Here is a 21,715-nt window from a genome sequence, read left to right as displayed (position 1 = left end):
ATGCACAATCCTTCGCAGACTCAAGTGACGCAGCAGGCAGGTCTTCTCATTCGTTTTGCAAAAATAATATGGTATCAGTCGCTAACAATGGTGACCTCACAGGCGGTGATTGTTGAAGATGAGAACCTGTGAGTCCGACACTGGCCCCTTCTTGCCTCAACGAGTACCATGCTAAGTCAATAACCCAGCACGGATAATCCACTCCGCGGCCTCACAGACATTGCAGTAAAGGCGGACGCCAGTACCTTCCACCGAAACCACGATCTGCACGAGATTGTAGATGTAGAGACCTTTGTCAGAGGAGCATTGGCTGCAAAGGATCCTGATGAGGAGGCTTACGATTCCATCGAGGGGTTGACCCCCATCGAGCGGCAGGCCTTGATTAGAGAAAACGCCCGAGGTGTTCTCCGGCAGCTGAGACGGCTGTCAAAAGACTTTCACGTGGTGTTGGCAACTTGCTGTTTGGCCGCCATTACTCAGTAAGTTCTTGTGAGGTCCCAAGCTGCGTGCGGAATGCTGTGCTGATTACTTCAAGAGGTTGGGATCAGAGCAGCATCAATGGCGCCAATCTTGGATGGCCGCGGGAATTCGGTCTCAATGCGAACCTGGCGGACCCCTTGGCACATTCACATGACGTGTGGATCTTCGGCATCGTGAATGCGTCGACATACATCTCTGCAGCATTCATCGGTTGTTGGCTCTCCGACCCGCTCAACGAACACATCTACGGCAGGAGAGGTGCTCTGTTTGTTGCTGGATTGTTCAGCTTTTCAACCGTGATTGGCGCCGCTTATGCTCAAAGCTGGCAAGCCTTGCTGGCATGCAGAGTCGTACTGGGATTTGGAATGGGAGCGAAAGCCTCAGTCGTTCCCATTCTGCTGGCAGAGAGTGCTCCACGGTCTATCCGAGGGACTCTAGTGATATGCTGGCAATTGTTCGACGCCTTTGGCATTTTCCTTGGAAACGCTGCCAACCTAGCTGTTTTCGACAAATGGAGGCGGATGGTTGCAGCTCCGTTCATTCCAGCTCTTCTTATGCTGCTGCTCATTCCGGTTTGCACCGAATCGCCAAGATGGCTCCTGAAGAAGGGTCGATATCAAGCAGCCCTCCTGGCCTGGATGAGACTGCATGGGTCTCCAACGCCGATCCTGGCTTGTCGCGACCTGTACTTCACCAATGTCCAGATCCAGCACGAGACAATTTACATCTCAAGAGGCCTGCATAACCGAGCTATGCCACTTCAGCCTGCCAACGACGCCGTCGGCGCACACGATACCTACCAGAATGAAGTCTCGCTGACAAGCTATTGGACACGATTTCTGCAACTGTTCAAGGTCGCTCGCATTCGCAGAGCGGGGATGGCTGCCTTTGTTGTTATGATTGCTCAACAGGCGTGTGGTGTGAGTGTCTTTGACTCCTTGATCTTTCTCATAACATTCCTGTCCGCGACATCTTAGCCATCACATATGACTACGTTACGGGGCCATAGCGTTGACAACCAATAGGTGAACATACTTGCATTCCTTTCTTCCACAATCTTCAATGACGCGATACTTGGCGGCCGCCGAGATCCCTCGACTGGCAGCGGTGATACAAACCCCAGTGATGATCTCGGAGCGAATGAGGGAGTTCAAAGAAAAGCACTGTGGATGAGTTTCGGCTTTGGACTGGCAAATTTTCTCTTCACCGCGTTTGCGCTAATAAGCATCGATAGCAAGGTATGGTCCCCGGCTAGTCAACGTCATGATCATAGTGCTGAAATCACCCTAGGGGCGTCGATTCCTCTTAAATCTTTCGTTTCCCAACATGGCCTGGACCTTGCTTGCCGCTGGTCTCTGCTTCTTAATACCGGATGGAGACACCCGCGTGGGCTTGATCGTTTTCTTTGTCCTTTTATTCACCTTGGTACGGGGTCCTGCCTGATCCAAGCCATTCCGATGACGTCTAACTGCATAGGCATACTCCGCTGGCGAGGGTCCAGTTGCTTTCATTATATCCAGCGAGGTATTTCCGCTTGTCAACCGCGAAGTCGGCATGAGCTTCGCAGTACGTATCTTGACACTCTAACCCCACCATCAAGCTAGGCTCAGACTTTGATAGGTCTTCTGGAATTTATTGGGAGCAGGGATTCTAGCTCTTACTGCGCCAATTCTAGCATACGCCCTGACCCACACTGGTCTCCTCGCACTCTTTGCCGGGCTCAATTTGGTATGCTGGGCTGCCGTCTTCTTCTTGGTGCCTGAGACAACACGCATAGGCTTGGAGGACCTGAACAAAATCTGTAAGTACTGTTGGGGCATTCTTCGGTATTGAAAGTCTCGATGAAGCCACTGACAAATTTTTTACAGTCGAGATTCGGACGTTGATGCATATCAAATATCGCATCGAGATTCTGAAATGGGTTTTTCGCAGGCGGGAAAATGAACCAAGGCCTTTCCATATCTGGGCCGAGGAGCAGGAGCAACAGCAACTTGGTGGTTGAGATCAGTTAGCAGCCTCATTGACGTGTAAGTGCTGGAAACCTCAAGGTCTCAGGTCATGCTGTAAAGCAAAGCAATTGAATACATCAAAAGTCGAAGAGATCTGTTCCCGATCTACTCACGCTACCTTTCAGCCCCGCCTCACCTTTCCAAGCGATCGTGGCCCCTATGCCAAAGTAGATGCTCTAAGACCGATTGGCGATAATGTACCTACCGAGTTGATCTCCACCCTCGCCGAGACGCCTACGCATTTCCATCCACGGCTGCAGCCGACGACGGAGAGCCCAGGCGTGAATCCCGGATTCCCGGCCACGTTAGAGAGCCCTGTCCAAATCCGATAAAGAACGGACTGGCCGATTACATGGCTTGAGAGGTTGCAGGGGCTTGAACGCAGGTGCTGAAGATGACCAAGACGGGCACCAGTCAGCATATCTCATCGTCGTCCGAAACTGTCCTTGAGACCTGACCCACGAGGACTATTCTACATTTCATTTTCCTCTCTGGGACGTCCACAAACACAGCCGTCCGCAAATCGAGCCGAATTCCGCGGGCAGGTACCCCCGGTAGGGGAGGTAGCACACCGTCAGGGCACCCACGAAGTCGGCAAATGCTGAAAGCCCAAAGTCTTCCTGCGATGTCGTACATGAGACTAAAATTTAAGGCTAAAATATGAGGGAGGATGCTCTGAGCACATGCATCTCTTCACATGTTTCCTTCAAGTCGTCAGTGCCGAAACCGGTGAGCGTGTTTCTCACCATAGGGATAATCGAGCCATCCAGTGGGAAACTGAATCGACCAGATCGAGACAACTTGTCCTGCAGGACAGCCTAGTGGGGAAAAAGACTCGCGCCGTGATTGCCTGCGGCTGAGGTGTCTCATGATGTTGTCCAGCAGGAGCCTGAATCATTTCCTCACTCACCCGATACTATTCGCTGACTCGACTGTGTATGGGAACCGGAAAAATACGACTCTCTGCACACTGGATACCGCTCATGACCCGTGTGTCCCAGAATTCAAGCCGGAGCCGTCAGGTCACGTCACGACTCAAGACCCGCGTCCTCCCCATGCTTCCTAAACAGGTCTGCGTAGCTCTCCTGCTCATCAGCCGTTCGTTCAGTCCATGTATCCGTACATGCGAATTCAATAGTCTTCAAGCCCTCCTTGAACATCTTCTGCGCAATCTTGCGCCACTCTTTGGCCGACTTTCCCTCCAGGACGTCTGCCCCATCTTGGTTCTGCTTGCTGGCCGGAGCTAAATGGCACGCAGATGAGCCGTGGTCTTTTCTTAATTTTTTGCGAAAATCACGACGGGGGCGCGGGGAGTTAGTCCTTACCGTCTATTCTAAGAAGATCCCATGGACCATGGTAGGGGGTCCCTATCTGCACCGTGCCACCTTGATTCATGTCGAGTATGTCCTTGGCTGTAAGTCGCTGGCTGGTGTGAGAGGCGTTGGTGATCTTGTAACCACCGGACGAGCTGTGAAGCCCCCAGTCAGTAAAAGGGGGCACCGAAAGGTCTGCGCCAGACGGAGGAGAAGGATTGAAGACCTATGAGAGATTTTCCAGCGGTAGCTCCGGTGCTCGTCGCTATCACCTCTCCCGATATCCATGCCACTGCTGGAAGCGCGCAGGCTCTTGTTTTCGTGGGTGTTGTGTATCTCATAGGCATCGTGGTTTGCTAGTTTGTGAATATAGAACGTCGACCTGCGCACGAGGCTCGCGTCAAGGTCGGACAAACCTATCTGATCGCTCGTTGTGTCGTAGCTCAGGACAGAGCCGGGGTAAGTGGTGGTCGGACGGATAAGATATAGGCCGTCGTGTGGCATGTTGAATCCCTATTGTCTTAGACGTGAAATCCCCTTGACGAATCTCGTAGGAATGCCGTTGATGGTCTTTGAGTGTGGTATGTTTCCAGCGAAGAGCTACGCCCTTATGATAAGGTTGATCCACATCATTCATTGATTGATTGATCGATTTATCCAGCTAAGTTGTCATACTCGCCATAAGGCGCAGACGACGCCCAGAGGGTCCAGATCTTCGAGGAAGGGCGAAGATTGTCCGACACCTCCTGCTACGCTGTAATTGTCCACACCATTCCTAGACCAGCCGGGCAGCCGAACAGCCTTGGTCTAATCCTGCGGCTCAAGTGCTGGTGGCCTTATTCAACACCTCTCGTCCACACCCTAAACTACAGCAACCTCACAACTCTACACCTGTAGGCTGGTCACACGTGGATCGGTGCACAGTGGTGGAGGAGCGATGAAAGTAGGGCAACCAATTACCAGGCTGGCATGTATTCAAACTACCAATGCCAGGATTTAGCTAGCGGCTGGAATTGTGATGGAGGGCTGAGTCTTACCCTTGGTATAAGGCTATCGACATAGTGTGGTACACACTACTGCATCCTACCTGCAGAAGGCTCAGCCATTCTTAGGCTATGTGGCAAGGCTAGTCTCCTTTGGGGGGGAACTCGTCAAACTTGGTGGGATGCGTATAAGCGAGCTGCAAGGTCGGAAGAATAATGACAACGAGGTAAATTGGTGGGTTGGAAGGAAAGAGGCTGTGAAGCGGCTCTACAGAATCCAAACACATGGTAACAGGTGCGATATTTGAGAGCATTTGCTGCCACTTCTGAGCCTCATCCTCGCAGCCCCTCCACCCTACAATAGCCTGCGCGACTTTTGTAAGTCTGGACAGCATGGCTGAAGTCTCATAAGTCATATCCTTCCCCTTGTAGCCTTCTTCACTGCTCGGGATATAGTTCTCGCGTTCTGTGTGCTCATTATTAAAACCATGGACCATATCCCACTACCTCCCGGTGCTGCTCCGCCGGTTGTCATGTACGTGGCCGGAGACTATGAGCCTGGGGATTTCCCATCCTTTCCCGAAAGAAAAGGAAAAAGCCGGATGCTGGACACATTGGACTTCTCACAAGCAAGCCCTGAGGAATGGCAAGCCTTCTTTCAAACCTGGCTCTATTTCGGCTGTCTCATCGAGATCTTCAAGGTAGTCGGCCTGGACGTCAACCAAAATCGTTTCGTGAGAGAAACCGAATCTGGCCCCGTAGTCGACTCAACCGCCTTGCACGTCTATATTGATGAGTGGAAGTTCCGGGATACGGCGTATTCACGTACCGAAAACCGCCAGGCTGTATGGGGCCGGATCTGTTCCATTTTAGACCAGGTCCGGGCGGCGCTGAACCATCCGGTCGAAGTCTTCAACAAATACCTTGCTACGACAGGAGCCGAGCTTCCGAATTGGCCCAATATTGCACTTTCTATCGGCCTTCTGGGAAGGACACTCCAGGAAGTCGGATACCGTCTCAGATACGCGGCACCCAAGGACTGGCACCAGTATAAATGGGGCAGCCATGCAATCCTGCAAGATCGGCTACGACGATCCGGGTGGTGCGGGGCCGAGATCAAACGGTTCTTGGCCCATGAACCCATGGACTTTGTCTACTATGTTGGGGCGATGACCTCCCCAAGAGCGCAGGATGATCATGGCGAGTGCGAAGAGACGGTTTGCCGGGCCAAGGCCAAGGCTGCCAGCGCATACCGGACTCGCCACGCCCCTGGTTGCGCCGGCGGGGAGGCGTGTGTGTTTTGGGACATGCCAAAAGAGAGCATCAAGATTGTTGAGCACCGGGGGATACCGCTGGCTCGTTGGTCTGATGGTGGACTCGAAGTGATCAGGCTCGACAAGGAGAAGGCAATGCCATATGTTGCCATCTCACACGTGTACGTCATCTTCGCCTGCCTGCCTATACTCTCGGTGCGCCTTCCAGGGTAGTATCGCTAATCTAGGTGCTTTCCATAGGTGGTCCGACGGGAAAGGAAACGCGGCTCGGAACGCGCTCCCTACATGTCAGCTGCGGCTCATTCAGGGGAAGATCGACAAACTCTACTCGGTTCCCCGTAGGAGTCCAAGGCCCGTGATCAACATGTATGGCCCAAAGGAGCTTCACGCCTTCCGTGATCCCTGGAGACAGCCAGTCGGGTTCTGGATGGACACCCTCTGCGTGCCTGCGGGTGATAAGGAGCTACGCAAGCAAGCTATAAACCAGATGAGAGAAATCTACGAGGGCGCTGACCGAGTCCTCGTGCTTGACGATTGGCTCGAGGATCTCTCTCTTTCGAGCAGCATTTACGAGAAGGCCACACGCATTTATCTGTCCAACTGGCAGCATCGGCTCTGGACGCTGCAGGAAGGGGCGCTTGCCCAACAACTATCGATTCAGTTCAAGGATGGGCCGATGACGCTTGACGAGATAAAGGATGAGTCTTTTCAAGCTGAGTCAAATGGACCGAGCCCGCAGTTCTACTGTGGCATTACTCGCGGTTTAAGCGTCGTGCCCATTTTCAATCTCTATTTTGCGCTGGACAAGGGCGTTGTTCCTGCCGTGGGCGACCTGTTCTCGCCCCTCATCCCAACCATTCAAGACCGGGCAACAACTAAGCTCGAAGATGAAACCGTGTGCATGGCAACCCTCCTGCGTCTGGACACAGAGGGGTTACAAACAATATCCACAAGCTCGGCCGAAAGAAAGCAAATGACAGAGACAGAGGCTGCCATCGACGATGCCCGGATCTGTGCCGCACGAATGAAGAAGTTCTTGTGCATGGTCGGGTCCTTCGAACAGAGGATCATCTTCAACCACCTACCCCGGATGACGATCGACGGCTTCCGTTGGGCTCCACGCTCTTTCCTCGGCCAGTCAAAGCCGTTACTGGTCGCTACGGCTGACAGTGGCTGGAACCGGAAAGAACGTCATCCACCCGCGACGATATTGACCGAGAGAGGCACGAATGGAGAAGATGATGGGAGTGCTGGTGGCCTCGTTGTCACGTATCCCGCCATCAAGCTGCGCAATGTAAACCCAAGTCAGCTCCGGGCAGGGACAGTTTATATGTCTCGGCAAGGCCATAGCTCATTTCTATATCGTGTCTCCCTGGACATTCCGACCGATTACGACCCAGCCGAAGCGAGTCAATACGGTTCCAGCGGCTACGCCCTCGTCACAAGCGATGTCCTCTGTAAGGACTCCGAAAAGCCGATCCCCTCTATATTCGGCATTCTGAGAGGACAGACCCAGTCCGGCATCCATCGATTGCAACACATCTGTCTGGCCACTGTGGAGGCTCCAGACCAGAGCGAGGCTGAGAGGCAGAGCCTCAAGGGAAGCGGATCGAGGGCTATAGGTATCTCGGCTAATTCGGAAGAGGTGATATCGAACGAGGAGACTTCAGGTGAGTGGCTCAAGTCGAAAAAGAATAAGTGGTGTATCCTGTGATCTGGAGGTAGGAAGATATTGAGCGACTAGATAGTGAGCTCTTCGCCCACACGCATTGTAGATTTCAAGCTCGTAGGCCTCATGATAGCCACTTGATACTTTAGAGGGGTTTGTACATTTACCTTGCTGGCCCCCCTGCCGTCCCCCGCGGGGGTAGGGCGGTGTATGCTGAAGGCAATCAGGCAACACCATCAGGGAGAGAGCTTTTGCTTGTGCCTTGGAGGTTACGGCTTCCCCTGCTGGGGCTGGTGTCTCTGTGTACCTCCCCTTTTTGGGGAGAAAAGGAAGGAGAGTGGGTTGTCGTCCAGGCTCTCTGGTGAAAGTCGCCAGTATTTGGACGCATCATGTCTCGGAAAGCCTTATGTGATTTGGTTGGCGAGAAGACGGACTGTCGATCGGACTGACAATCCCTTGTATTGGTATTGAGAATGCCGTTGGTGGTCCAGTCCGCGGCATGACAGGGAGAACCTTCGCTACCACCATTCGGGAAACCAAAGAGCGACAGTACCACAGTAGACGGCAGTACCAGAGACTAGCCCCATGTCATACCCAGGATACGAAGGTGAAAGCAGTGGGGGACTCTTACATACCCAAGAGCAGTGAGCAGACCAGCTCGCGGTTCGAGAATGGTTTGAGGACGAGGAGATGGCCCACTTCCTGGTCGAGCAAAGCCTGCCTACCGGAAATGGTGATTTGTCAATGCTGCTTTTGTGGCCACGCTGGACAGTACAATGCTGCTTTGATGGCGCCGTCACGGCGTCGCTGAGACCGAGTCTTTCAGGATTCTCCCAGCACTGCGCGGGAACACCTGGAAGGCTACCTTGGTCTAGGTACTTTGGTGGGCCTGACGTCTCCAATGCCCCTCCACTGGCGCCTTCGAATCCCCTACACGTGAGATCATGGGGGACTTCTCACGTGGCGTGAGCACAGGGCGGCATCACCCTCGTCCCAATCGGTCGTGAGCCACAAGCCGCTTTCCCAAACTCTTGGCAGTGGACACTTGTCGTTTCTCCACCAACACGGAGCGCGTCGAGGGCGTTCACAGAAGTCGAGACCCTATACGGAGTACGAAGTACAGTACTCAGACGCGGCAGACAATCCCCTATCCTAGCCCATTGTCGACGCCTCGGTCCTACCCGCGAGATAGCATGGCCGGTCCGATACCTCCTCAAACCCTGTGAGGCTTCTGCCCGCAACAAAGAAACCACCGCAGTGACAATGGACCTGCCGTCACGATGATGCGGATACTCGAAGCCCAAGCGCCTGCCAGACAGAATGCCACCGATACGATACAGACCCTCAGTGGGCGATTGACTAGTGCTACTCTCCTTGAAGACCGCCGGGCGGCAATTCTCGGCCTGCGCAGTTTTGCAAAGCTCTATCCTGCCTCCGTGGCGTCTGGGGCCCTCCGCGACCTCATCGCGGCATTGCGCAAGGATGCCGAGGACTGGGACACGATCAAAATAGTGTTGGAGACTTTACTGGGGTTGTTCGAGCCGGATGAGAAATCACCTGAGGCGTCCGAAGATATCACACTGTGGCTGGCCGATGAATTCACCCAGCGACAGGACAATATCACCGCTCTCTTGGACCTGCTTGAGGCGAATGAGTTTTATCTGCGGCTATATGTGCTTCAGATCTTGTCCCACATATCTACGGCACGGCCGCAGCGAACACAGGAAGCGGTGTTTGCGGCTCCTCTCGGCGTGTCGCGCATAACGAACGTGTTGGACGACCGGAGGGAGGCTGTCCGAAATGAGGCACTGGTGTTGTTGGTTGCGCTGACTCCAACTTCCGCCGAGATCCAGAAGGTGGTCGCGTTCGAGAACGCATTCGACCGCATATTTGCGTTGATCGACGGAGACGGTGGCCTGACCCACGGCAGCACCACCGTGCAAGATTGCCTGTCTCTACTGGCCAACCTACTCAGCCTCAACACGTCCAACCAGTCCTACTTCCGAGAGGTGGGTGGAATCTCGAAGATCAAGAAGTTGCTTTCCGCAGTCGTCGAGCAAGAAGATTCTGGCGATGGTGTCTCGGAATGGATGAGACCGCAACGGGACATGAACGTATGGGGCTTACTAGGAGTCATCCAACTATTTCTTCCCCAAGGGGCACAAGGAACTCTGGTCAATCAGCAGGCATACTGGCAGGCTGCTACAGTGGACATCATACTACATATCGCGTTCCATCCCGCCTTTAGCACGAGCGTACGCACCAAATCACTTCAGACATGTGGGGACATTATTCGAGCGAATAATGCTCTTCAAGAACGGTTCGGGGACCTTGGAGTGATGATTAGGGAGCCCAGCAGCCCGGCAACCAATGGGCATTCCGATCGTGCATCCCCCGAAAAACAACATAAGCCCGAGAAGGCGGCTTTTCGTACTCAGAACGTGATCGAGTCGCTCCTGGAATTGGCGTTGGAGCCCGCCCCACTGGCAATGTTTGACGTTCGGCTGGCATCGTCTTCATGCCTCGAAGCATTTATGCATGGTCACCCGGGCATACGGACGCATGTACTACGAAGAGCGATTGACGGACACAAAGCGGGTGACGATGCCATTCCTAACATGCTCACCGTTCTCCTAGAGCCGCCAGGGTCTCGAAATAAGTCGGATCCCTACCAACCTTGGTTTGCCGCAGTGCTCCTGCTACACCTGCTTTACGAAAATCCGGATACCAAAGGCTTGGCTTTGAAAGTAACGGAAGGCGATGCAGAGAGTGGCGAGGAAGTTGTTACATTCCTCCAGAGCATAACCAGTAACGTGGTGGCTGGCGTGCAGCATGTTGAGGACGAGCGCGCGTTACTGGGCTGTTGTATGCTATTGACCATTTGGTTATTCGAGGACCCGGATGCGGTCAATGACCTTCTCAGCGAAGGGAGTACCGTGCAAGGGCTCATTGCTGCAGTCAAGGTTACGAAAAGCTCAATGCCGCTTGTGGCTGGTTTGTGTGCATTTGTCCTTGGCATCATCTACGAGTTCTCTACCAAAGATTCACCCATCCCCCGAAGCACTCTACATGGCCTCCTGATTAGCAATCTCGGGAGGGAAGCATATGTGGACAGACTGACCAAGCTTCGAGAGAGTGTTTTTGTCCGCGATTTCGAGGTTCTGCCCCAAACCGGCAATGGCGGCCTCCCAGAAGTGTTCTTCGACAAAACTTTTATCGACTTTTTCAAGGACAACTACAGCAGATTTCTACGAGCCATCGACCGGGACCCCAACTTCGAGGTCTCGATATTGAGCAATGGTGTGCAGAAGGGCGTCTCAAGGGATCTCGTTGATAGTCTCCGAGCCCAGACCGAAGAACAGAAACAAGCCTTGGAAGTGGTCAACCGCGAGCTCCTGCAGCTCAAACGCCGGCTGGAACAGGAGGAGCTCGATCATCGTCGTACACGCGAGTCTGCGGCTGTGGAGCTCTCCCGCATCAAGCAGATCAACCAGAGCTTGCAGGATAGTCATGAGGACGAGGTCAACAAATTGCAGCAGGCGGCTGCGCGGGAGAGAAGCGCACTCATTCGGGCTCATGAAGATGAGAGCAACCGGCGGCGCCACGACCATCTTGCCGCCGTTGAAACAGCAAGGAAGCAGCACGAGGTGGAGGTGCAGCGATTCGAGCAGCGCCTCAAACTGATCGAGCAGGAATCCGCCCGGGAGCGAGCTGCCCTCAACGAACAACACCGACGTGCCTTGGATGAGGCCGCTGCCCACGCCCAAAAGGCGCGTGACAGGGAAGCGGCAGAAATTGCAGATTTACAGCACCGAATCACAGAACTGGAAGCATCTTTGAAGAAAGCCGACGCCAACCATGTGCAGGACCTTGAAACCGCGCATGAAGAGTACAAAGCCAAAACCGATTCATTGGAAGCGCGGTTGAAACGTGCAGACGCTCGGGTTGCAGACGCAGAGAACCGGGCCAGGCAGCTGGGCGAAGAGCTGGAACAAGAGAAGATCCGGCGAAAGGATGTGCAGACGGAACTTGACGACCTGCTGGTTGTGTTCGCAGATCTCGAAGCCAAGAGATCTGCGGACAAGAAGAAGCTTAAGGATCTTGGCCAGGAGGTATCAGAGGACGAAGACGAGGAGGGCGACGAAGCCAAAGGCGATGAGGAAGAAGACGATGACGACGACGAGGAGGAAGATGAGGAGGTCGACTGAAAGGTTTGTCTTTGAGCACTACCGACTTCAGCCTCTCCGCAAAGCATAGCGGTGGCGTCGCCGGCCAAAAGTCTAACAGTATAGAAAAAGCGATACTCTGTACAGTACTGTAATTGCCCCTATCCACCATCAACAATCGTCTCCTAGCTCTCATTTCGTTCTTCCCCCCCAACGGACCAGCGTCCCCGAGCACAACCTACAGATCCCTCACATCTCGTCCCGCATCCTCGGCAAACAACCTCCACACACTCCGTGCTTCCATACCTTTACACTTTTCATTCTTCCGTGCCTCGTCAAACACTTTCTTCACGCGTTCCGCCAAGACGGTTTCGGCGCCCACGGAATCCATCAAAGACACAGCGTCGTCGATGACACCGCCGGCCAACTCTGTCGTGAAGCCGCCTTTGAAATCCCGGGCGGAGGAGGCGGATGGGTTGACGCCTTTCACCGGGTTGTGGTGGAGACTGTTCCAATTCATGCCGGAGGAAGCATTGATCACGTCTAGACAGCAAAGTCAGAGGGGGGAGGGCAAGACAAAAACCAAAAGTAGGAGCGCAGCTTACTCGACAGGACCTTCGGGTCTAGACCGTACAACAAGCCGGCGTTCATGACTATACGAGAATGGAGTTATCAGTCTCGCGTCTCCAAAGCTCGGAAAACGGAAAGGAGGGAGGAACGGGGAGCCTTCTCACCCTCGCATAAGCCCAAGTAACCAACATAACCTAGATAGTTGTTCAACTGCTTCGTCGCCAACCCTGCGCCCAGTCCTCCACACTGGTAGATGTTGTCCTCCTTACCCATCATGGCCAGGATCGGCTTCACCACATTGAACATCTCCTCGCTGGGGGTTCCGACCATAAAGGTCAATGTACCGGCGTTTGAACCCTGAGGACCACCGGAGACGGGGGCGTCGACGAATACACCCAGATTCTGAGAGTGGATTTGACGCGCGAGAGTGGTTGACGTGGATACTTCAATCGACGAGCATTCAAGAAACAGTTTCGGGGCCGTGTCGGCGGCGGGAGAGACACCGGAGAGGAAGCCTGTTTCGGGGTTTGTGAAGGCTTCGTGGACGTGAGGTGCGCGCGGTAGCATGGTTATGATGATATCCTATTGATTGTGATGGGCACTCTTTCTCAGCTTCGGCAATAACCCCGTTGTCCATAGAAGAAAAGCGCTTGGGGGATCTCCTGCTACAGAAGGGTAGACTGGTGGCTCACCTACAGCCTTCTCTGCGACTTCTTTCGGAGAATGCGCCACCTCGACGGGCAGGTTGCACTCCTGGATGAACTGCTCCCTTCTCGCCTCGTTGATCTCACACAGCACGAACCCGGCGGTTTGAGGGATCTTGGCGCGGAGATTCATCGCCATGCCGTATCCCATGACGCCGATCCCCACGAATCCGTAGGTCGGGTTTTCTGACAGCCTGTAAGGCGCGGGTGCGGTTTTGTCTCCCATGTTTGAGGTTTGCTTGTTCCGGGACGAACGTGATTGAACCTACCTACCTGTACGGGTCAGAGCAACATTATGTTTGAATCTCTCGTAGGGGCGTTTGTGGCGGGCCTCGTAGGAGCCATGTATTGGAGATGTCCCCGCATGGCCTGGCCGAGTGCGAGCCCGTACGGAGTATTATCTTCGTCTTTGAGAGGTGTTTCTCCAACGGCTCTCCAAGCGAGACGTGGGCCTGGCATGAGGACGTGCTTCGGGGCGAGGTATTTCCAGCCAAAGGTGCTAGGGAATGTGCCGGCATGCTCAGCCCAGCGATGCATCTTCATTCATGCCGCTGCGGTGGGTGGATGGCTGATCCTCTCCTCGAACATCGCTTCTTGCCGTGAAGATCGACTATCGTCCATTTGCCGCCTTAGCAAGATCTATGCCAAGGCCCAGCTAACCATTTCTGGAAAAGGAAGACTCGGAATCGCAGTTCGTCTCGAGGCAACTCCTTCAGTCACTCTCATCCATTCTCGCTTCATTCTTTCGTCCAGCTTAACGCGTGTCGTTGATGCTGAGTCGACCCTTGATCGTAGCTTCGAGTCCCTACTGTTCTCGACGCTAGTGCCGTCTTCTCTCCGACCGCGCGCCCCATGCAGGGAGCGTGACTTGAAACCCTCCCAGAAGGCTTTTCGCAGACTTTTCCCCCCTTGTTTTTCTCATTCTCTGAGACCGCCATCGAGTCAAGATGGGTGTCCCAGCGCTTTTCCGATGGCTCACTAGGAAATACCCCAAAATTATCACTCCCGTGATCGAAGAACAACCCGTCGACATTGATGGCGTGAAGTATCCCGTGGACACCACGAAGCCCAATCCTAATGGAGAAGAATTTCACAATCTGTATCTTGACTTCAATGGCATCGTCCATCCTTGTTCTCATCCAGAGGACAAGCCGCCTCCGGCAAATGAGACTGAGATGATGCTGGAGATCTTCAAGTACACCGACCGCGTGGTGAACATGGTTAGACCTCGAAGACTGTTGATGATTGCCATCGGTAAGACGTGTGTGCTATTTATCTAGTTCGCCAGCTGACACGAATTAGATGGCGTTGCCCCTCGAGCCAAAATGAACCAACAACGTGCGCGTCGCTTCAGATCGGCGAGAGATGCAAAAGAGGCGGACGAGAAGAAGGCGGAATTTCAGACACTCCTACGCCAACAGCGCAGCAACAACAACGATGATGACGATGATGATGATGAAGCAGAGACGGTGGAAGAGGTAGTCAAGAAAACATGGGACAGTAATGTCATCACACCTGGCACGCCTTTCATGTTTATCCTTGCTCAATCCATTCGATTCTGGGTCCAATGGAAACTCAATACGGATCCTGCCTGGGCACAGCTGAAGGTCGTGATCTCCGACGCCAGTGTACCAGGTGAAGGTGAGCATAAGATCATGCAATTCATTCGTTCCCAGCGCTCAGATCCCGCATATGATCCCAACACGAGACACGTCATGTACGGTCTCGATGCAGACTTGATCATGCTTGGTATCGCTACACATGAGCCTCACTTCCGTGTTCTTCGAGAAGACGTCTTCCTCAATGATGCCAAGGCCAGAACCTGCAGAATTTGCGGTCGCCAAGGTCACTATGCCGAGAACTGCAGAGGTGAAGCCAAAGAGAAGTCGGGCGAGTTCGATGAAAAAGGCACGGTGGAGAAGCTGAAGCCATTTATCTGGTTGAACGTCCCCGTACTGCGTGAGTATCTCGGTGCGGAGATGTTTGTGCCCGGTCAGACTTTTCGCTTTGATCTCGAACGCGCCCTCGACGATTGGGTCTTCATGTGTTTCTTCGTCGGCAATGACTTCCTGCCCCATCTTCCCAGTCTGGATATCAAAGAGGATGGTATCGACAAGCTCATTGCTATCTGGAGAGACAATATCCCACTCATGGGCGGCTACTTGACCTGCGACGGCAAGGTCGATCTTGCCCGTGCACAGATCATCCTACAGGGTCTGGCCAAGCAAGAAGATGCAATCTTCAAGCGCAGAAAGGAGGCCGCAGACAAGCAAGCAATAAGGGACCAACGCCGTAACGATGCGAACAAAGCCCGAGACGCTCGTAATAACAAGCGACGTCGGAGCTCTCCAGATTACACCAAAGGCAGCAGAGTTGCTGCCGATGCTCGTGTTCCAACTGGTATGCAGACGTTCGAGGCTACCAATTTCCCAACGCTGGACTACAACTCAATTGTGAACAGAGGTGCCGTGGACAAAACACTTACTTCGAATAAGAGCGCTGCGGCCGTGCTGAAGGAGCAAATGCTCGCCAGGAAAGCTGCTGCTGAGACCGCCACAAAAGACACAGCGGATGGAGCCAATGGAACTCCAGGCTCTGCTGGAGCAGTTCTGGGCAAACGAAGTGCGTCGCAAATGGAGGCGGAATCCGATGATCCCGGTACCCCGGCCTCGGCACTCGGCAAACGACAGGCTGCATTGATGGACGACGAGCCAGAGACTGATGGCACACCCGGGCGTAACACCCCCATCGAGAAGAAGACTTTCAACAATGCCGATCCCAACAACCCGCCACCAGATACAGTTCGGTTGTGGGAGGAAGGCTACAGCGACCGGTACTACGAGCAGAAGTTCCATGTCTCGCCTCACGACATCGAATTCCGCCACAAGGTTGCCGAAGCCTACGTCGAAGGATTGTCGTGGGTGCTTCTGTACTATTTCCAAGGATGCCCTTCTTGGACGTGGTACTATCCGTATCATTACGCCCCGTTCGCTGCAGACTTTGTCGATATTGACAAGAAGGTCGTCAAATTTGAAAAGGGAACGCCCTTCAAACCATACGAACAGTTGATGGGCGTGCTACCTGCGTCGTCAAACCATGCCATCCCTAGTGCTTTCCACCCCTTGATGACCGAGCCAGATTCTGACATTGTCGACTTCTATCCCGAGGAATTCGATCTTGATCTGAATGGCGCAAAGCAATCCTGGAAGGCTATCGTCTTGTTACCTTTCATTGACGAGAAACGTCTGTTGAAAGCCATGGCCACTAAATATCCGCTCCTCACTGCCGATGAGCATGCGAGGAATGAGCGCGGACACGATGCCTTGCTTATCTCGGAACAGAATCCACTTTATGAACAACTGGCGTTGAAATTCTACTCGAAGAAGGCCAAGGATGCTCCCAAGACAGTGAAGTTGTCCATGCAGAAGTTTCAACTCGCGGGAGATGTGATCAAGAATGAAGACTTCCTGCCTCACATGGATCTGGTAGGCCCAGAACCCGGCATCAGGCTGGACCCCGACGTCGATGACGATCGATCTATGAGCGTCTTCTTCGTCATGCCGCCTCCAACGCATGTCCACAAATCCATGTTGTTCCCAGGGGTCGTCCTACCTCCGGCTGTCCTAGACAAGAGTGATTTGGCAATCCTTCGATCAAAGGCCAGGGTCTCCGGACGAGACTTTGGTGGTGCACCGCTTTACGACAACACTCGACGCGATCCCATGGACAACCAGAATCGAGGTGGGCGCATCAACTACGCCGCCGATCGTCCACCTTTGAGTGGGCCCCCTATGATGCCACCTCCCAACCAGTGGCCTCCCGGAATGCCACCACCGCCGCCGCCAAACTTTGGTGCTCAGAACGCATACAATCGTGGTCCTCCTCCACCGTCGAACGGCTACCCAGGGTACAACAACTACGCCAATCAGGGTTATGGAGGGTATGATCAAGGACAAAATGGTGGCCAAGGCCAGAATGGGTACTATGGCGGAAACCAGGGACAAACCCAATACGGGAGCAACGGGCATTATCAGCAAAATGATGGAAGAAGCTTTAGTGATGGGAATTATCAAGGTCAGAAGCGAGGCCCACCTGGACGAGACAATTGGGGTGGAAATCATGGAGGCAATGGCTACAATCAAGGCGGATATGGTCGGCGTTAGGCGGCTCTTGGTATGGATGAATGTACTGTACGTGAAGGGTCAACTGGGTTACAGGGCTGGACAATCGTGCATTTTCATGGATACTCCCTGTGCGGTACACATCGTGGCAAGTGTCTCTAATAACGTGCTTGCATAAGTCGGTCGCAGTAATAGAAGCATCCTCAGACCGATCCGTTCAATACAGCGCGACCAAACTCGATCTGGACAGCCGATGGTTCATGTATGCAACTGAGCTCCTACAGTAGTTGATGATCTATCTGGCCAGTCGTCATGAGAATCCGAGAATGTGAAACGCAGCGCTCACCGTCACGATACTCGGGACGTTACATACGTACCCATTCAACGGACATCATCGCCTGCCAACGAGAGGATAGAAGTTGACTGTTTTAACGGGAAGGTTGGAGTTTGAGGGAGTTCCGATTCAGTGTCGGCCCGAGACAAGGCTGGCGCACTGATGATTTGGGCTGCGGAAATGATGAGCCGATGCCTCGAAGACTCCTTACGGGAAGCGTAGACACGCACGTGAATGATTCTACGAGTGATAGAAAAGGGTCTGTTGTTGCGAATCTGCTTGGTCAAGCACTTTGTCAGTAAAGGAATTGCACCACCAGATACTGTGGTCTCCATCGACTAGCAAAAAGAGAATGATGTCCAAGTAGCAAAACGAGAATGATGTCCAAGTAGCAAAAAGATGTCGATGGCGATGGGACTCGAACCCACAGTCTTTGCCAGGTTCCGATGACCGGAAAGCAACGCCTTACCATTAGGCCACGCCACCCATCCGGGTGTTGGGGAAGCGCATTTCTGTGTGCGTTTCGTGGACCATATCAGGTCAAAAATCCGATTGCAAAATATATGAAAACTTATTTATGTCCCCACTAACCGCGGTTAGATGCGGTTAAATTTTCCTGACACGCGTCGTCGCGTTCTTACCTACGATTGCAGCATGTGGAGAGTACCTTACAGCTCAATGTCTCTGAGAGCCTTGGAAGCAAGGAAATTCCTGCTTCACTGCAGAAGAAGCTATAGCACGTCCTTCCCTTTACTTCAAGAATCACGCCCAGCGACAGCTCCGAGACAATATCCGCCCATCACCCAAATCCGGGAAAATGTCGAGCTCTACGAAAAGAATACCCTGGTGCGAAACTACCGCAACCATACGGATATCCCGCGGCGAGTGGCAGAGAATGCCTTGAAGATTAGAGAGCTCGACCAGCGCATGGGTGGCTCAAGACACACATTGAAGGAGTTGCAGAAGCAGCTGAATGCTTCGAAAGGGGACAAGTCCGAGACTGTCGCGCAGATGAAAGAACTCAGACCGGAAGTGGACAAACTGCAGGCTGAAAAGGATGTGTTGGAAATTGACACACAGACAATGGCCCTGTCTCTGCCGAATTTGACGTCTTCGGAGACGCCCACGGACGGCGAACCGAAACTGCGATCCTACATCAACTACGACCCGCAGAATCCTCCTCAGTACGGCCGTTCTGCCGACCATTCAGTGATTGGTGAAAAGCTGGGACTGCTCGACTTCTCGTCCGCGGCGACGACCTCGGGATGGGGGTTCTACTACCTACTGAACGAAGCTGCCCTGCTGGAACAAGCGTTGGTCCAACACGCCATGTCTGTCGCCATGAAACGCAACTGGTCCGTGGTGTCTCCGCCGTCCCTGGTTTATTCTCACATGGCGGCTGCGTGCGGCTTCCAACCTCGCGATCAGCACGACGAACAACAGATCTGGCAGGTGGCCCACTCTGAGAGAGACAAGGGAAAGCCGACCAGGAGTCTTGCTGCAACGGCCGAAATCCCTCTCGCTGGCATGTATGCAAACAAAGCTATTCCTGCGGATCGACTGCCCATCAAGCTGGTGGGACCCAGTCGATGTTATCGCGCCGAGGCCGGTGCTCGGGGCGTCGACACGAAGGGTCTATACCGAGTGCACGAGTTCACAAAGGTGGAAATGTTCGCGTGGACCAATTCTGCAGCACCAAGCAACCAAGGTCTCACAGACGAGGCAAGCTGGGTCGAACACGCAGGGCGACTTCTAAATGAAATGGTTGAAATTCAGACTGAAATCGTCTCATCGCTGGGCTTGCCATGCCGAATCCTCGAGATGCCCTCCTCCGACCTCGGCGCCAGCGCTTATCGCAAGATCGACATCGAAGCCATGTTTCCATCACGGAAGAAACGTGACGAAGGATGGGGTGAAGTCACCTCTGCTTCTATCTGCACGGATTATCAGAGCCGCAGACTCGACACGAGGGTATTGGAGCCGGATGGGTCCAGGAAGAAATTCGCACACACCGTCAACGGCACGGCTCTAGCAGTCCCCAGAGTCCTCGCTGCCATTCTTGAGAACGGCTGGCGGGAGGATGAGGGATGCGTGATCATTCCTGAAGTGCTTAGAAGGCACATGGGCGGCATGGAGAAGATCGGACCTCGCTTACCCTAAAGCAATATGGTTCGTTATACCACAAAAGCGAGCATTTTCTCCGTGGAGGCAGGCTCCAGATGCATGCTCCCAAACTGTAATGCACTTTAAAAGCCCGAAGTCACGGGCAGACTGGTGCTTGAGGCTGGAGCAATCCAATGACAGTCCTGCCGATCCTCGCTCGGATCCGACTACAGCTCTCTACTCCCCCATCTTCGTTGCTGTGAGTACCAACTTTCTGTGAGTCCGAGTGATGTGTGTAGAGCCTGGCGGCAGATCCTTCGCCAGGGGTGTCATTGGGGCTTCATTCAGCTGACTGGTCGTCGCCTGAAATTATCGCCCTGCTGAAGCACTGACGGCAGTGACACACAGCGCGCCGCATGATCTGAAAGTTTGGCTAAAGTCATTCCAAGATCCAGAACTCTCATACTCCCATCAACGGCGCCTTTCAGTCTGAGCACGTCGTCTACCCTGGCCGGGGTGGCTGAACCTATGTCGTGTTTGCCGATCTGCGCACTACCATTCATAACTTCACTGCGCTTGGCGTTGCTCCCATCCAACTTTTGAATACAGTCCATCCACTGTTATTGAACAAGAGCTATGTTCCCAAAGGACTCAGACCTCTTCCGCTGAGAATCGCCGTTGCCATCGGTGGTCATCGATATCGAGCAACCAATGGGAAGGAAGCCTCTGATACAGGCTCGACTCGACTCGATTCGAACGGCGGTAACAGGGATGCCCAACACATTGTATGGAACAGTGGTTGCGACTTGTCAACGCAAGAACGGCAGACGGGGATGAGAGAAAGGGAATTTGAAGCTGTCACGTAGGGCATCTGGTTGGGAAAGACGGGACAGTGTCATTTCTGTTTCTTTGATCCAAAGAGGAAAGGACATCGGGACGGTATTTGAGATGACCAAGATCAACCAAGTCTGGGAGGATTCCAAGCGTGGGTGGTATCATCACCCGTTTAAAGCTGGGAGTAGTGTTTCTTCAATGGTGGAAAAGTAGAGTACCATAGGTGTCAATGGAGTCATACCGTTGACGAGCTCCCAATGGCTGTGTAAAAGCTCAATATTCCCAGACTTACCACTGGGTTCGGCGGTCTGACCCATCTGAACCTCGAATGCTTGGGTCTTCTATTCCTGTTGCAGTAGTCGACGGTCAACCAGGAGAGCTACTGTAGCTAAGGAGATCGAAAAGCTGGCTCCAGACTTGAACTGGATTACGCAGAGGTGACCGCGTGCTGCTGACCCCATCCACAGGATTGCTGATCATTCTTTGTTGGCAGCTCACAATCGAGGGGAAGCACTCCCGCACACACAAAATAATGCACGACATATACTGTATGGAGTATGGAGTCCTAACGTCGTGATAGCGGACTTCCCAATACGCCACACCCACACTGCTTGGCCACGCGGTAAGTAAGCGCTCCACCAGCGAGGCTGACACCCCTAAGTACCTCAGGTAGGTATGCACCCACTACACACGGCAACTAACTGTACAGTACGAGTTGACCTACTTAGTTACCTATAGAGGAGCCGACCAGAGCACACACACACACAGACACACACACTGATCCTGTACGGGCTACTGTATGTCGAGTTGGGGTTCGCAGTACGGACTACATACAGCGGTAGTTCCTCTCAACCGGCCAATGGGTGTGTTGGGTTCGGTTGGACCCGTCAGCGTACGAGTACGAGTGCGAGTTGCAGTAGGTCAGAAGCATTCGAATGACGATCCTTGGAGAGTTTACTCCGTACGAGCTTCCTCGTACTCGTACCCTGTCGACCCATTTACTCTGTCCCTCGACTCCCTCGGATGGACAGCCGTGTGTGTGCTCGCTTCCCCGCAACGACGACCCTGCCTACTCTGGCTTTTTGCGGGGAAATGGACGGCGAGCCAGCGTGACAGTCCAGTCTGCAGGATTCGGGTTACCTAGGTAATTATTGC

The 21,715-nt window shown here is 53.5% G+C and overlaps 6 protein-coding genes and 1 non-coding gene across 7 annotated transcripts; 5 read left to right on the top strand and 2 right to left on the bottom strand.

The window, feature by feature from the left end:
- Window positions 1–87: 87 nt before the first annotated feature.
- Window positions 88–2,482, top strand: G647_02337 (uncharacterized protein; the record flags this gene model as incomplete). The annotated part of the gene is made up of 9 exons (XM_008726686.1): window positions 88–128; window positions 189–479; window positions 536–1,400; window positions 1,506–1,587; window positions 1,642–1,718; window positions 1,771–1,905; window positions 1,957–2,046; window positions 2,101–2,281; window positions 2,349–2,482. 9 exons carry the CDS (start codon window positions 88–90, stop codon window positions 2,480–2,482), a joined length of 1,896 nt encoding a protein of 631 aa, XP_008724908.1.
- Window positions 2,483–5,273: 2,791 nt separating this feature from the next.
- G647_02336 (uncharacterized protein) lies at window positions 5,274–7,773 on the top strand (the record flags this gene model as incomplete). Its single annotated transcript, XM_008726685.1, has 2 exons — window positions 5,274–6,220; window positions 6,300–7,773. 2 exons carry the CDS (start codon window positions 5,274–5,276, stop codon window positions 7,771–7,773), a joined length of 2,421 nt encoding a protein of 806 aa, XP_008724907.1.
- A 1,235-nt stretch (window positions 7,774–9,008) lies between these two features.
- On the top strand, window positions 9,009–11,936 carry G647_02335 (uncharacterized protein; the record flags this gene model as incomplete). Its single annotated transcript, XM_008726684.1, has 1 exon — window positions 9,009–11,936. One exon carries the CDS (start codon window positions 9,009–9,011, stop codon window positions 11,934–11,936), a length of 2,928 nt encoding a protein of 975 aa, XP_008724906.1.
- Window positions 11,937–12,132: 196 nt separating this feature from the next.
- G647_02334 (uncharacterized protein) lies at window positions 12,133–13,394 on the bottom strand (the record flags this gene model as incomplete). The annotated part of the gene is made up of 4 exons (XM_008726683.1): window positions 12,133–12,437; window positions 12,500–12,547; window positions 12,629–13,046; window positions 13,161–13,394. 4 exons carry the CDS (start codon window positions 13,392–13,394, stop codon window positions 12,133–12,135), a joined length of 1,005 nt encoding a protein of 334 aa, XP_008724905.1.
- Window positions 13,395–14,115: 721 nt separating this feature from the next.
- G647_02333 (uncharacterized protein) lies at window positions 14,116–17,331 on the top strand (the record flags this gene model as incomplete). Its single annotated transcript, XM_008726682.1, has 2 exons — window positions 14,116–14,422; window positions 14,471–17,331. The coding sequence occupies 2 exons, from the start codon at window positions 14,116–14,118 to the stop codon at window positions 17,329–17,331; spliced, it is 3,168 nt and encodes a 1,055-aa protein (XP_008724904.1).
- A 695-nt stretch (window positions 17,332–18,026) lies between these two features.
- On the bottom strand, window positions 18,027–18,109 carry G647_02332. The gene has a single exon. It is a non-coding gene; the product is annotated as a tRNA-Arg (tRNA).
- A 192-nt stretch (window positions 18,110–18,301) lies between these two features.
- G647_02331 (serine-tRNA ligase) lies at window positions 18,302–19,783 on the top strand (the record flags this gene model as incomplete). The annotated part of the gene is made up of 1 exon (XM_008726681.1): window positions 18,302–19,783. The coding sequence occupies one exon, from the start codon at window positions 18,302–18,304 to the stop codon at window positions 19,781–19,783; it is 1,482 nt and encodes a 493-aa protein (XP_008724903.1).
- Window positions 19,784–21,715: the final 1,932 nt, after the last annotated feature.

Source organism: Cladophialophora carrionii (assembly GCF_000365165.1).
Source record: "Cladophialophora carrionii CBS 160.54 unplaced genomic scaffold supercont1.2, whole genome shotgun sequence".
Classification (NCBI taxonomy): Eukaryota; Fungi; Ascomycota; class Eurotiomycetes; order Chaetothyriales; family Herpotrichiellaceae; genus Cladophialophora; species Cladophialophora carrionii.
The sequence above is the reverse complement of the archived record's forward strand: the minus strand, read 5'-3'. Positions and strand labels throughout refer to the sequence as shown.